The sequence below is a fragment of the Herpailurus yagouaroundi genome, unplaced genomic scaffold (genome assembly GCF_014898765.1).
Source record: "Herpailurus yagouaroundi ecotype Mexico unplaced genomic scaffold, PumYag 67375, whole genome shotgun sequence".
In the NCBI taxonomy this organism is placed as follows: Eukaryota; Metazoa; Chordata; class Mammalia; order Carnivora; family Felidae; genus Herpailurus; species Herpailurus yagouaroundi.
This window is the reverse complement of record NW_024420192.1, coordinates 1,790,585-1,803,854: the sequence shown is the minus strand read 5'-3', so window position 1 is coordinate 1,803,854 and position 13,270 is coordinate 1,790,585. Positions and strand designations below refer to the sequence as shown.

The 13,270-nt window shown below is 36.6% G+C and overlaps 1 protein-coding gene across 1 annotated transcript in view; it reads left to right on the top strand.

Moving 5' to 3' along the window:
- ZDHHC15 (zDHHC palmitoyltransferase 15) overlaps positions 1–13,270 on the top strand; it is an 88,390-nt gene that overhangs the window by 6,325 nt on the left and 68,795 nt on the right. The window contains exons 2-5 of the mRNA XM_040467208.1: positions 3,620–3,740; positions 7,221–7,290; positions 9,415–9,447; positions 10,198–10,318. Coding sequence (XP_040323142.1) covers positions 3,620–3,740; positions 7,221–7,290; positions 9,415–9,447; positions 10,198–10,318 — 345 coding nt within the window. The remainder of the gene's footprint in view (positions 1–3,619; positions 3,741–7,220; positions 7,291–9,414; positions 9,448–10,197; positions 10,319–13,270) is intronic.

The following is a 13,270-nucleotide window of genomic DNA, read 5'->3' as shown; positions in this document are numbered from 1 at the left end:
TATGGATTGGAAGAAAAAATATTGTTAGAATATCCATACTACCCAAAACAATCTACACATTCATTGCAATTCCTATCAAAATAACACCTATCAAAATAACGCCAGGATTCTTCACCAAACTAGAACCAACCATCCTAAAATTTGTATGGAACCAGAAAAGACCCTGAATAGCCAAAGCAAACTTGAAAAAGCAAACCAGGGGCGCCTGGGTGGCGCAGTCGGTTAAGCGTCCGACTTCAGCCAGGTCACGATCTCCTGGTCCGTGAGTTCGAGACCCGCGTCGGGCTCTGGGCTGATGGCTCAGAGCCTGGAGCCTGTTTCCGATTCTGTGTCTCCCTCTCTCTCTGCCCCTCCCCCGTTCATGCTCTGTCTCGCTCTGTCCCAAAAATAAATAAATGTTGAAAAAAAAAAAGAAAAAGAAAAAGAAAAAGCAAACCAAATCAGGAGGCATCACAATCCCAGACTTGAAGCCCTACTACAAAGCCGTAATCATCATGCCAGTATAGTACTGGCACAAAAACAGACACTCAGATCAATGGAACAGAATACAAAACCCAGAAATTGACCCACAAACATATGGCCAACTAATCTTTGACAAAGTAGGAAAGAATATCCAAAACAATAAAGACAGTCTCTTCAGCAAGTGGTGCTGTTAAAACTAGACAGCAACATGCAGAACAATGAACCTGGACCACTTTCTTACACCATACACAAAAATAAACTCAAAATGGGTGGAAGCCTTCAATGGAAGAAAGGAAGCCATCAAAATCCTCGAGGAGAAAGCAGGCAAAAACCTCTTTGATCTTGCCCGCAGCAACTTCTTTCTCAACACGACTCCAGAGGCAAGGGAAACAAATACAAAAATGAACTACTGGGACCTCATCAAAATAAAAAGCTTCTGCACAGCGAAGGAAACAGTCAGCAAAACTAAAAGGCAACCAGGAGAATGGGAGAAGAGATTTGCAAACGACATATCAGGTAAAGGGTTAGTATCCAAAATCTATAACTTATCAAACTAAACACCCAAAAACCAGATAATCCAGTGAAGAAATGGGCAAAAGACATGAATAGACACTTCTCCAAGGAAGACATCCAGATGGTCAACCAACACATGCTAAAATGCTCAACATCACTCATAATCAGAGAAATATAAATCAAAACCACAATGAGATACCACCTCACACCTGTCAGAATGGCTAACATGAACAACTCAGGCAACAACAGATGTTGGCGAGGATGCGGAGAAAGAGGATCTCTTTTGCATTGTTGGTGGGAATGCAAGCTGGTGCAGCCACTCTGGAAAACAGTATGGAGGTTCCTCAAAAAACTAAAAAGAGAACTACCCTATGAGCCAGCAATTGCATTACTAGGCATTTATCCACAGGATACAGGTGTGCTGATTCGAAGGGACACATGCACTCAATGTTATAACAACACTGTCAACAGTAGCCAAACTATCATGAGTTTCAGCCTACATAGGGCTCTGTACTGACAGCAGAGCCTGCTAGGGATTCTCTCTCTCTCCTCCTGTCTCTCTGCCCCTCCCCTGCTCTCTTTGTCTCTCTCTAAGATAAATGAACTTAAAAAAAATAAAAAATATAAAATGACAATATCAAGTATTTTTAAATGATTTAAGAAAATGTACTTGTAGGGCACCTGGGGGGCTCAGTCGGCTTAAGCGTCTAACTCTTGGTTTTGGCTCAGGTCCTCATCTCATGGTTCATGAGATTGAGCCCCACATCGGACCCTTCACTGACAGTGCAGAGGCTGCTTGGGATTCTCTCTCTCCGTCTCTCTCTTCCCCTCCCCACCTCAAAAATAAATTAATAAAATAAATTAGACTCTAAACATAACTTTTAATTACTTATTATCCAGTGTTTTTACAACAATCTTATGAAGTGGATATAATTTCTTCTATTTTACAGATGAAGAAACTTGGGTTGAGGGTGCCTGATTTTCCAATGTGATTTTTTACCTATTAAGTGGAAGAGATGAGGTTTAAACCCTAAAAATCTGATCACAGATCCTTCTCTTTTTCACCTCTGCCTATCTTTTGGCCCAGACAGAAAAAAGCTTTCAAGTTTGTGTTACTTTGGAAAATCGTTGACATATCTTTTGCAAGATTAGCAAACTATGGTGCCCACATTAGCAGTAAGCCTCATATCAGACCAAAAATTTCTGAAATAGTGAGAATACCCAAATTTCTACTCATTTGCAAGATCATAATATACAGTGTCACAAGCAGTCTCAGCCAGCTTCTCTAAGAGTGTCATCTATGAAAAATACCTACAACTTTTTTTCAAAATTTTGTTTAAATTCCAGTTAATTAACATACAGTGCAATATTGGTTTCAGGAGTAGAATTCAGTGATTCATCACTTACATACAACACCCAGTGCTCATCACAAGTGCCCTCCATAATACCCATCACCCAACTAGCCCATCTCCCACCAACCTCCCTCCATCAACCCTTAGTTTTTTCCTATGTTTTCTTTTTTTTTTTTAATTTTTTTTCAACGTTTATTTATTTTTGGGACAGAGAGAGACAGAGCATGAATGGGGGAGGGGCAGAGAGAGAGGGAGACACAGAATCGGAAACAGGCACCAGGCTCTGAGCCATCAGCCCAGATCCTGACGCGGGGCTCGAACTCACGGACCGCGAGATTGTGACCTGGCTGAAGTCGGACGCTTAACCGACTGCGCCACCCAGGCGCCCCTGCTATGTTTTCTTAAAATTCATGGTTTGCTTCCCTCTCTCCTCCCCATATGATTGGCTGTTCTGTTTTTTTTTTTTTAATTCCATGTATGAATGAAACCATATGGTATTTGCCTTTCTCTGACTATACATATATATCCCACATCTTCTTTATCCATTCATCAGTCAGTGGATATTTGGGCTCTCTCCATAGCTTGGTTATTATTGATAATGCTGCTATAAACATCGGGGCGCATGTAACCCTTCAAATCAGTAGTTTTGTATCCTTTGGTTAAATACCTAGTAGTGCAATTGCACTATTCTATTTTTAACTTTTTGAGGAACATCCATACTGTTCTGCAGAGTGGCTGCACTAGTTTGCGTTCCCACCAAAAGTGCAAGACAGTTCCCCTTTCTCCTCATCCTCACCAATACCTATTATTTCTTGTGTTGTTAATTTTAGCCATTCTGACAGGTGTGAAAAAAAACCCTACAACTTAATAACAATCATAGTTAATCATCAACAGGGTCCTGACAGCAAGATGTTACATATCTGTATATAACATCATATTATGGTATAATGGGGTGGAAAGGGCATAAATCTTAGAATCAAGTGAACTGGGTTTAGAGCTCAGTTTTGCTACATGCTGCTTAAATGAGTATAACCATGGAAAAAGTACTTAACCTCACTAAGTTTTCTTTTCTTTATTTATAAAACAATACCACCTATCACATAGACTTATGAAGACTGAGATAAAAGTCAAATAAAATAATTCAGATATTTATCCTGAGAAAGTTATAAGCCAAATTGGTATCTGGACTTCAAGGATAGGTAACAAATATTTTCATCTGAATAATTATTATTGTTTTAATCTTTTATTCGAATCTTGGAGAATAAAGTCTCACTTTTCACTTCTGCTTCTAGTTCCACTTGTCCTATTCAGACAAAGAACGCTATGAAAATGAAGAAAGACCTGAGGTCCAGAAGCAGATGCTCATCGATATGGCCAAAAAGCTACCAGTTTACACAAAAACTGGAAGTGAAGGGCAGTGGAAGAGCATTGCAGACTCAGAGCAGATCAGCAAGGATCTCAAAAAGGCTAAGTCATATATATCCACAGGCTCACCTGTATACCTAGCATTTGGAGTCCACCACTAACATTTGCTATGTTACTTTATCACCTGTCTTTCCACAAATCCATCCCTCTATCCATCTCCCATCAAGCCATCTTATTTTTTGATACATTTCAAAGTAAGTATCAGATATCAATATACACCTACCTATATATTTTATCATTCTTTTTTGGGTGAAATTTGCATATAAAGACATGCATAAATCTTAAGTGTGCCATTCGGTGTTTTGACAAATGTATACATCAATGTAACCAAAACCTCTATAAACATTACCACACCCCATAAACTTCTTTTATACTCCTACCCAGTAGGAGTACTGGGTACCCAACAACCACTATTCTGCTAGTTTTCCACCATAGATTAGTTTTACCTGCTCTAGAATTTTACATAAATAGAATCATACAATATGTACTGTTGTGTCTGGCTTATTTTATATAGCATAATATTTTTGACATCCATTCACATTGATTTTTATTTTATTCTCTTATTGCTGAGTAGTATTTCATTGTATGAATATATCATAGTTTGTTTATCCATTCACCAATTGATGCATATTTGGTGTTTCCAGTGCTTAATTATCATGAATATTCTTGCACAAGTATTTGTGCAGAGATATGTCATCTTTCTTGGGTAAATATCCACTATGGGGTTTTACTCTTCGTTTTCATCTGTGTGACTAGAAGAGTACTAGCTGAACCAATTCTCCACCTTTCAAAATTTGAAAATGAAGCCTCTTTTGACAAGATATCCTAATGTTTCTGATAAGAAAGATCATGTTTCAAGGATGTGGGAATTATACTGTTAGACATCTGTGTTTATCTATTTATCATTTATTTATTCAACAATCATATATTAAGGTCCTATGTGGCAATTGGGGGAATTTTAATATGGTCTGGGTAAGGACTTATTAATTTTGTTAGAGTATTGATGTCATGGTTCTCATGATTTTTTTAAATTCTTCATGCACACATGAAATATAGTAAAAAGTAGACAGGAAATTATTTGTATAATTTATCACAGTAGTAAACAGAATGATGTGATAGAACAGAGGTTGGTTACAAACTGAAGGCCTGTGGGATGAATTGGACCTGAGATACATTTTGTTGATCTCTAATGTATCTTTTAAAACTTTGCACTTGTTTATATTATCTTATAATTATTTGGTTTCCTGTGTTTTCTCCTTCCTTGATTGTTAGCCAGTTAAAGGCAAGGAGCTTCATCTCATACTGAATTTTGTATTGGTAGTACCTTTTTCAGCGTCGGGCACTATTCACAGATCAATAAATATTTGTTGAATTGAAAAAAAAAACTTTGCACTTGTTTTTAATTTTTAACAATTGTAATTTTCCACATGAAAGTTCGTATTTCTGGCTTCTCTTGAAAACTCAGACATCTGGCAATTTTCAATTACATTTTCGCGTGGCAAAAATTATCTAAGGCTGAGTAGTAGCAACTCTTTTTAAACAGGGCATGAATTCTCAGGTTCTCTCACAGTCTTCAACTGGCTGCTCCACTCACTACCAACTATTCTCTGGACACTTGAATCATTTGTTTGCCGCCCTAATGACATAAAGAAATTTTCTCTGAGGAATATCATTTTATTTGAGACCTGAATAATAAAAAAGTAACTAGCAGGAAATAAAGAACAGAGGGACTAACATCCCAGGCAGAAGGTACTGCAAGTACAAAAGGCCCTTAGATAGGAGCAAGCTTACAGTATTAGAAGAACAAGCATATAGCCAGTGTGACCAGAGTATAGCAGGTGGAGAGTGATACCAGTTAAAATTGAAAAGCCAAGCAGAGGCCAGATGATTCAGGCCATGGAAAGGAATGTGGATTTTATTCCAAGGGTGTTTGAAGGGTGTTTTAAGTTTATTTACTTATTTATTTATTTATTCATTTTGAGAGAGAGAGAGAGAACACAAGTGGGCGAGGGGCAGAGAGAGAGGGAGAGAAATAGAACCCCAAGCAGGGTCCACACTGTCAGCACAGAGCCTGATGTGGGGCTCAAACTCACAAACTGTGAGATCATGACCTGAGTTGAAGTCAGATGCTTAACCAACTGAGCCACCCAGGCACCCCAAGTACACTGAAGGTTTCAAGTGAAGAGTGATATAATCTGATTCACATTTTAACAGATTATTTGGCTATTCTATAAAGAATGAATTGTGGGGAACAGAAATGAAAGCAGAGTAAATAATTAGGCAGCTATTGCGATCATCTAAATGAGAGATAATGGCGGCTTAAACTGGGCAATGGCATTGACTGTTCAGTTCAATGCTAAATGAATTAAACATGCATGACCCTCTCCCTTCTTCATTGCCTCAATTATACCCATGCTTTTGTCACCCCTCCATTGCTAGAAATAAACACAAACTGCTAAATTAGCACTCACTTATGCTGAATTAGTTATGTGTGCTTAATGTACACTTCAGATGGAATTATTATATTAGCTCAAATTATTCATGATTTTATTTTTTTTTTAATTTTTTTTTCAACGTTTTATTTATTTTTGGGACAGAGAGAGACAGAGCATGAACGGGGGAGGGGCAGAGAGAGAGGGAGACACAGAATCGGAAACAGGCTCCAGGCTCTGAGCCATCAGCCCAGAGCCTGACGCGGGGCTCGAACCCACGGACCGCGAGATCGTGACCTGGCTGAAGTCGGACGCCTAACCGACTGCGCCACCCAGGCGCCCCAAATTATTCATGATTTTAATTGTTACACTTAATAATAATTACATTAAACACAGTCATACTGTATCAATGAACAGAGAAAAAATGAGTAGAAAAGGAAAATGCCTTTCATCTAAGGGAAAGGAAGGAAGGAAGGAAGGAAGGAAGGAAGGAAGGAAGGAAGGAAAAAGGGAAAGAGAAATGTGTTTTTTATATCAGACTTACAGAGTGAAGAGGGCCCTGAATGAACTAAAGAGTCAGAAAACTGTAGTGGTCACAGTTCTGCCACTCACTTGCTATGTGCAAGTAAGTCACTTGATTGGTTCAAGTCTTTACTTCATTTATCTGTGAAATGGTCAATTGAATTAATTGTTTTCAGATAGGAAAGTTGGAGTAAGCAATCTAAATGATTTTCCCAAGATCACTCAAGCAGTTGACAGTAAGGTTTGTTTTATAATACCGAATCTTATTATCATATATACAGATATGAAAACATTTCCTTTCACCTTCATCCCCCAAAAGGTACCTTCAAGATTGATCTAACAGGAGAAAAAATACATACCACAATTCTCTTCTGTGATCTGCCTTTTTCTTGGTAACTTGAAATGAGTTTGACTACCCACAATCAGTGTATAACAAGCCATTCAGATAGGCTAGTAAGATATGTGGTGTCATATTGAGCCCTAACCAATGCTAACCACCTGATTTTTCCTATAGCTGTTAGATTCTGTGACCGGTGCCATTTAATCAAGCCAGATCGCTGCCACCACTGCTCTGTCTGTGCCATGTAAGTGACATCCATATTTCCCCTGGGCTGAGCTTGGCCAGTGATGATGGTTGCTTAGACATCAAAATGACTGATGCTAACATGTGACCATGCCTAGATAAGAACATTTCCTTTCAATCATAATGAGCACATGCCAAGCACCCTCTTGGGATGATGATGATTCAAATTATTCCAAAGATAGGAAAAATATATAAAACCCCATTTTAAAAATAAATGTTTTATTTTATAAACAGTTTTAGATTTACAGAATTATTGTGATTATAGTTCTCATATGTCCTACATCCATTTTCCCCTATTATCAACATCATACATTAATGTGATACATTTGTTACAATTAATGAACCAACATCAATACATTATTTTTTAATTTTTTAATGTTTATTTATTTTTGAGAGAGAGAGAGAGGAGGGCAGAGAGAGAGGAAGACACAGAATCCGAGGCGGGCTCCAAGCTCCGAACTGTCAGCACAGAGCCTGACTTGGGACTTGAACTTGTGAACCATGAGATCATGACCTGAGCTGAAGTTGGACACCCAACCAACTGAGCTACCCACGTGATGCATCAATACATTATTTCTAATTTAAGCCCATATTCTATTTACACTTCCACAGTTTTTCTCCAATGTTCCTCTTCTGTTCTAGGATCCCATCTGGGATACCACATTACATTTAGTTGGCATGTCTTCTCAAGGTCTTTTAGCTCTGACAGTTTCTCAGACTTTACTTGTTTTCAATAACCATGATAGTTTCTAGGATTTTAGTATTAATGATCGGGTATTTTGTAGAATATCCTTCAGGTGAGATTTGTCTGATATTTTTCTCATGGTTAGACTTGGGTACTGTGTTTTGGGTAGGAAGACCATAGAGGTAAAGTACCATTATCATTGTATTGTATCAAGGGCACACACTATGAACATGACTTATGACTGCAATATTAATCTTGTTCATTTGTCTGAGACAGTGTTTGTCAGTTTTCTCTAATGTAAGTTTACTCTTCCTCCCCCCCCCTTCCTTTACTCTTTGGAAGGACGTCACTATATATAGCCCACACTAAAGAACAGAGGAATTATGCCCCCCTCCTTAAAGGCAGAGTATATACATAAATTATTTGGAATTCTTCCAAATAATGTGAAGAAATCTGTGCATGGGAGATTTGTCTTTTCTCCCTTATATGTTTATTTATGATTCATATAAGTTTTTAGGCATGGATAATCACTTTATATTTTGGGTTGTACCTCAGTTCTACTTTATTTTCTTACTCTAATTGCTCCCACTTTATAAAATCATATTTTTATGTTAATAAATATAATATTCATGTCCTTCTTCTTGGGTGTATGTTCCACCCACATTTCTCTTGCCCTTGATTCAAACAGGTGTGTCAAAATTTCAGCAATAGCCAATGTAAAACAAATAAATCATCAGAGTAGTAATTAGTAAAATTTCATTGTGCATACAACAAAAAGACGATTTACAAACCAGGAGCACTCAAACCAAAACATAAAATGAGACTTTGGGTACATCGTTATAAAACAGCTTATATAGTGGAAAACAAGGCCTGTTTAATATTCACAGTGATTAGTTAAAATATTAGAATTTTCTTAAATGAAAGAGACTTGGTAAATCGTTACTTTATATCGACCTTAGAAAACAGCTTAAGTATTGCTGATGATTTCCAGAGACATAAGCAAGAAATGACCCAGGTCAAGTCAGTCTTACCAAATAAGCTAAATTAAGGTTTGTTTGTATGACTAAACTAGTTTTGTCTGCTCAGGAAAGTTTCAAGGATGGTCTCCATTTGTTGTTTTTTTTTTTTTTTTTTTAACAGACTGTAGCCATATGTATTCTTCTGTACTTTTATTAATCTGTATATTGAGAAAAATGAGGGGAGATACCTTAGACTTCTAGGCATGTAACTTGCTTCCAGCATAATTCTATAAACTGTTCCAATTGGCTTATCCTAGAAATAATTGATGTCCAAATAGTTTGGGAATAATGTATATTGGAAATCTAGGAATGAGTGTACTGGTACCATGTAAAAATACTAGTGAGATCTTGAGTTAAATTATGAGGTGTTACTTCATTTCTATAGGTCCACTTATCACACTGTACTTTGTTTCTTTTGTAGGTGTGTATTAAAAATGGACCATCATTGCCCTTGGTATGTCCCTTTGATTCATTTCTTTCCGCTGAAAGAGTAAGAGTTGCTTAAAATGCATAGTTTCCTAAGCATAGTTGTAACATGCTTATTTCTACAACCATAAATCACTGGGCTTTGTATTTGTATGGGTGGGGGAGGGGAGGCATGACATTTTAAAGCAAAAATAAATATACCACCAAAGGTATGGTGGTGAATTCATGGGCTCACAAAGCTCACAGTCTTTTGTCCATTAGCTTTAGTAATTGGGTGTAGTAATGAAATTGAGCACAAAAAGTTCCCTTCTTTGACATACAATTCGGTTCTGTTTTTAGCTATCTTGGAGTTTGAAATATTCTAGATTGTTAACTTCAGTAATTCTTCTCCAAATTTTGTATGTCTGACCTACAGAACCAGTCTGAACTGTCCAACTAAAAAGAGAACATGCCTCACTGTACTAAGTGTAGCTGCTGAGATTGTAATAGGTTTTCAGCATCCAAGATTCAAGTTTTCTTGTGTGTGTCAGGAACCAGTCTGGAACTATTAAGTAGGCCAGGTGTCTCTGTGCTTGTAAATGAAAGGAGAAACAAGTGAAACATGAACTTGTTTTTCCAGTCTGTTCCTATTAAGGCACTTCTATTTATGTTGAGTTTCTACACAACACATAATGAAGCAGCAGGAGTTATGTATTTCCATTGCTTAGTTCACTTATGTATCAGTGTGTTCTCAATGGATCCTGATTTCAAATTAGTTTTTCTTTTTTTCTTTTTTTAGGGTTAATAATTGCATTGGATTTTCCAACTACAAATTCTTTCTTCAGTTTTTAGCTTATTCTGTTCTCTACTGCCTGTACATTGCTACAACAGTCTTCAACTATTTCATCAAATACTGGAGAGTAAGTTAAATAATCATGACAGGTCACCCCTAGAAAAAACACATACCTACTCCAATCTGTGACATTTTTTCAACTTTTATTTTTACATTTTGAAATAGCTAATACTAAGGTAACCAGAAGGAAAGGCACCAAAAACAAGTTTCCCATGTTGAATATTCTGAGATTTAGGAGTTTGTTATTTAAGGATTCCACTTACATATTTCTGTCATGCATGAGAAGCTTGTTAAGACCTTTAGGAACATAACCTCTTGGCTCTCAGTCATGCATTACAATTTACTTATCTAGTCAAATTATAAAAATCCACTTATTACCAATTATAGATTTTTAAAATGTTGAAACTAATTTTGAATCTCTAGTTTCCAAAGAAAAGGCTAACAAAGTACTCCCTCATCATTGAAAAATACTTTCTCACTTCCTGTTCAAAGGAGAGTTGCAAAATTCCTGCAGAACAGAAAGATTCATTGACTCTTCTTCACATGTGACCAAAATGAAAAGGAGAGTCTTATTTGAACTTTGTATTATTTGAACTTTGTATGACAAACACTGGGTTGAGAATTGGGAAAACTGAGTTCTAATACTGGCTCTGTTACCTGTTTCACTGGCTCATTTCCAAGATCAAATGAAATGTATGTTGGAAGTACTTTACCTTTCAAAATATGATTCCAATAATTATAGTGAAATCTAAAAAACATTTCATATTTCTTCTACTTAAAGATTTCAACCATAACCTATCTATTTTCAAAAGAATTAAAGGCAGATTTTTAATTTACATATGTGTATGGGGTCTGGCAGCAATGTAGTGATTTTTTTTTTATTTCATGCCAATGGACTCCAAAAGATATCCCTTCCCCACAACTCTAGTACAGCAGTGAAGATATCATAACCTCCCATGATGAGGGCTGTCCAAACTAAACCTAAATGGCAAAAGACAGATTTGGACAAAGCTACTAGTTATTACTTTAGGAATTGCACAAGCGCATATATAAACAGGAATATCTCACCTCAGGTGAATAGGTAAAGCAGCGGGAAAGAATGTGAATCTTGCGACCAAAATATAGTTCATAATAAACTGGAGAACAAAGGAGAAACACAAGGCAGTGAGAAATTAAATACCTGAGAATATTTAAATTGTTAATTAAGGCTTTGATCCCTGCTAGTGTAGAAAATATAGTGTAGAAAATTATAGTGATATGTGCTTTCCATTCTCCCTTCAACTTGCTTAGTCAATACAGATATTTAATAACTATAAGAATCAGGAATTATATAATGGATATCAAAATCTTCAACTCAGAGATACAAAAGTATAAGCAAAAATGAAATTTTCTCATAAATTTTCCCCAAATACAAAATATTTCACTATCTTGGCGGTTCTGGCTCCTTTCCACAGCACAGGATCTCTTCTCTATTGCTCAGGTTTTCATGACCTGTTTGGCATCCCATTTACACACTGAGCTACTACTCTGAATGTAAAGAAAATCTGTATCCAATTCAGCAGGGAAAGTGTCAGCCTTGGTCTTCACTACAGACCTTACTTGGTCCTTAACACAATAGGCTACTATTTAAGAATTCATAACAAAGTAAACAATGTTGAATTTTATATATTTTGCCTTAACCCTCCAAGTCAATCAATAATCAAATACCACAATGCCCTCCAGGTGCTGTGTGTTTTTTTTACTCTTGAAAGATAATATTTGGATATGAATTACCAGAAATATGTCAGTATTCACAATCACAAGATGAACATAGCCTTGTCCTTCTCCTAGTCCCTCATTTTTTTCTCTATAGTAGACTAGCTCATGCCTGACAGATGGGATGTAAGAAAACTTGTCTTGGCTTCTCCTAATAATGAAAAGTGAATTGACAATAGAGAGAAATGCTTCTTTGTAGTCTCTCCAGCCATAAAGCACTTTGGTGTGGTTTAGAGATGGCTTTCTCAGTTTAAATTGAGTCTTACCTTAAAATGAAAAGTAAACACTGCCATATATTTTAAAAACCATGTATCAAGGAGACTAGCAGTTCTAAGAACAGCAACCCCCATTTGTATACTTTGCCATTTTCAAAACACTTTAATATCTATTATCTCATCCTCACCACAACCTTGTAAAGTACACCAAACAAGAATTGTTAGTCTCATTTAAAAATGATAAAACTGAAGCTTATTGTTCTTAAGTGACTTGCTCAGGATCACCCAGCTTGTAAGTTTCAAAGTCAGGACTAGAAGCTGTCTCACGCTAAGCCCAATGATTTTAAACACTGTACCATATACTATTGCCCATTATGGTCCTGCTATGGAAAAGCTATAGCTCCTTTGAAATAAAGAATTCAGAAGACCATCAGAGCATATTTTTCCTATATATATTAACTTAAAGTGTAGCTACTTTATATGAAATTGATATTTGCCTTATGAAAAAAGTAGTAATATACACTTTCCACAGTGGGCCATGAATCTCCTCACAGAGACTATGAATTATTTTAGAACCAAGATAGTAGTATTATTCTACCAATATTCCCCTGAACTGTTCTGGTGGTTACTGCTTTGAGTAATTTAGATTGGTTATCTCCTGAGAAGGTAATTTTGAACATAGGACCATCAGCCTCTTCTAACGACAACAACAACAAAAAGGACTTTATCAAGGAATATCCTTTGGCAGAAAAAAGACAATTCTGCAAAAGTAATTAGGAGAGGAAAAGACTTCCAGCTCAGCCAACCAGGGTGTGAACTGACTCTATCAATCCCTCTTGCATAGACATTTCCTATTGCCCATTTAAACATGAAAGATTAGAAGTAAAATAAGTGTAAGATTTTAAAACTTTAACAAATATACTCAAAAAGCAAAGATTATGAAAGCAAAAACCCAGCTAGGCCAAAACCACTACAAAACAACATATAAAATCTTTTCCATAAATTTAAAACAAAACAAACACAGGGGTACCTGGGTAGCTCAGTCTGTT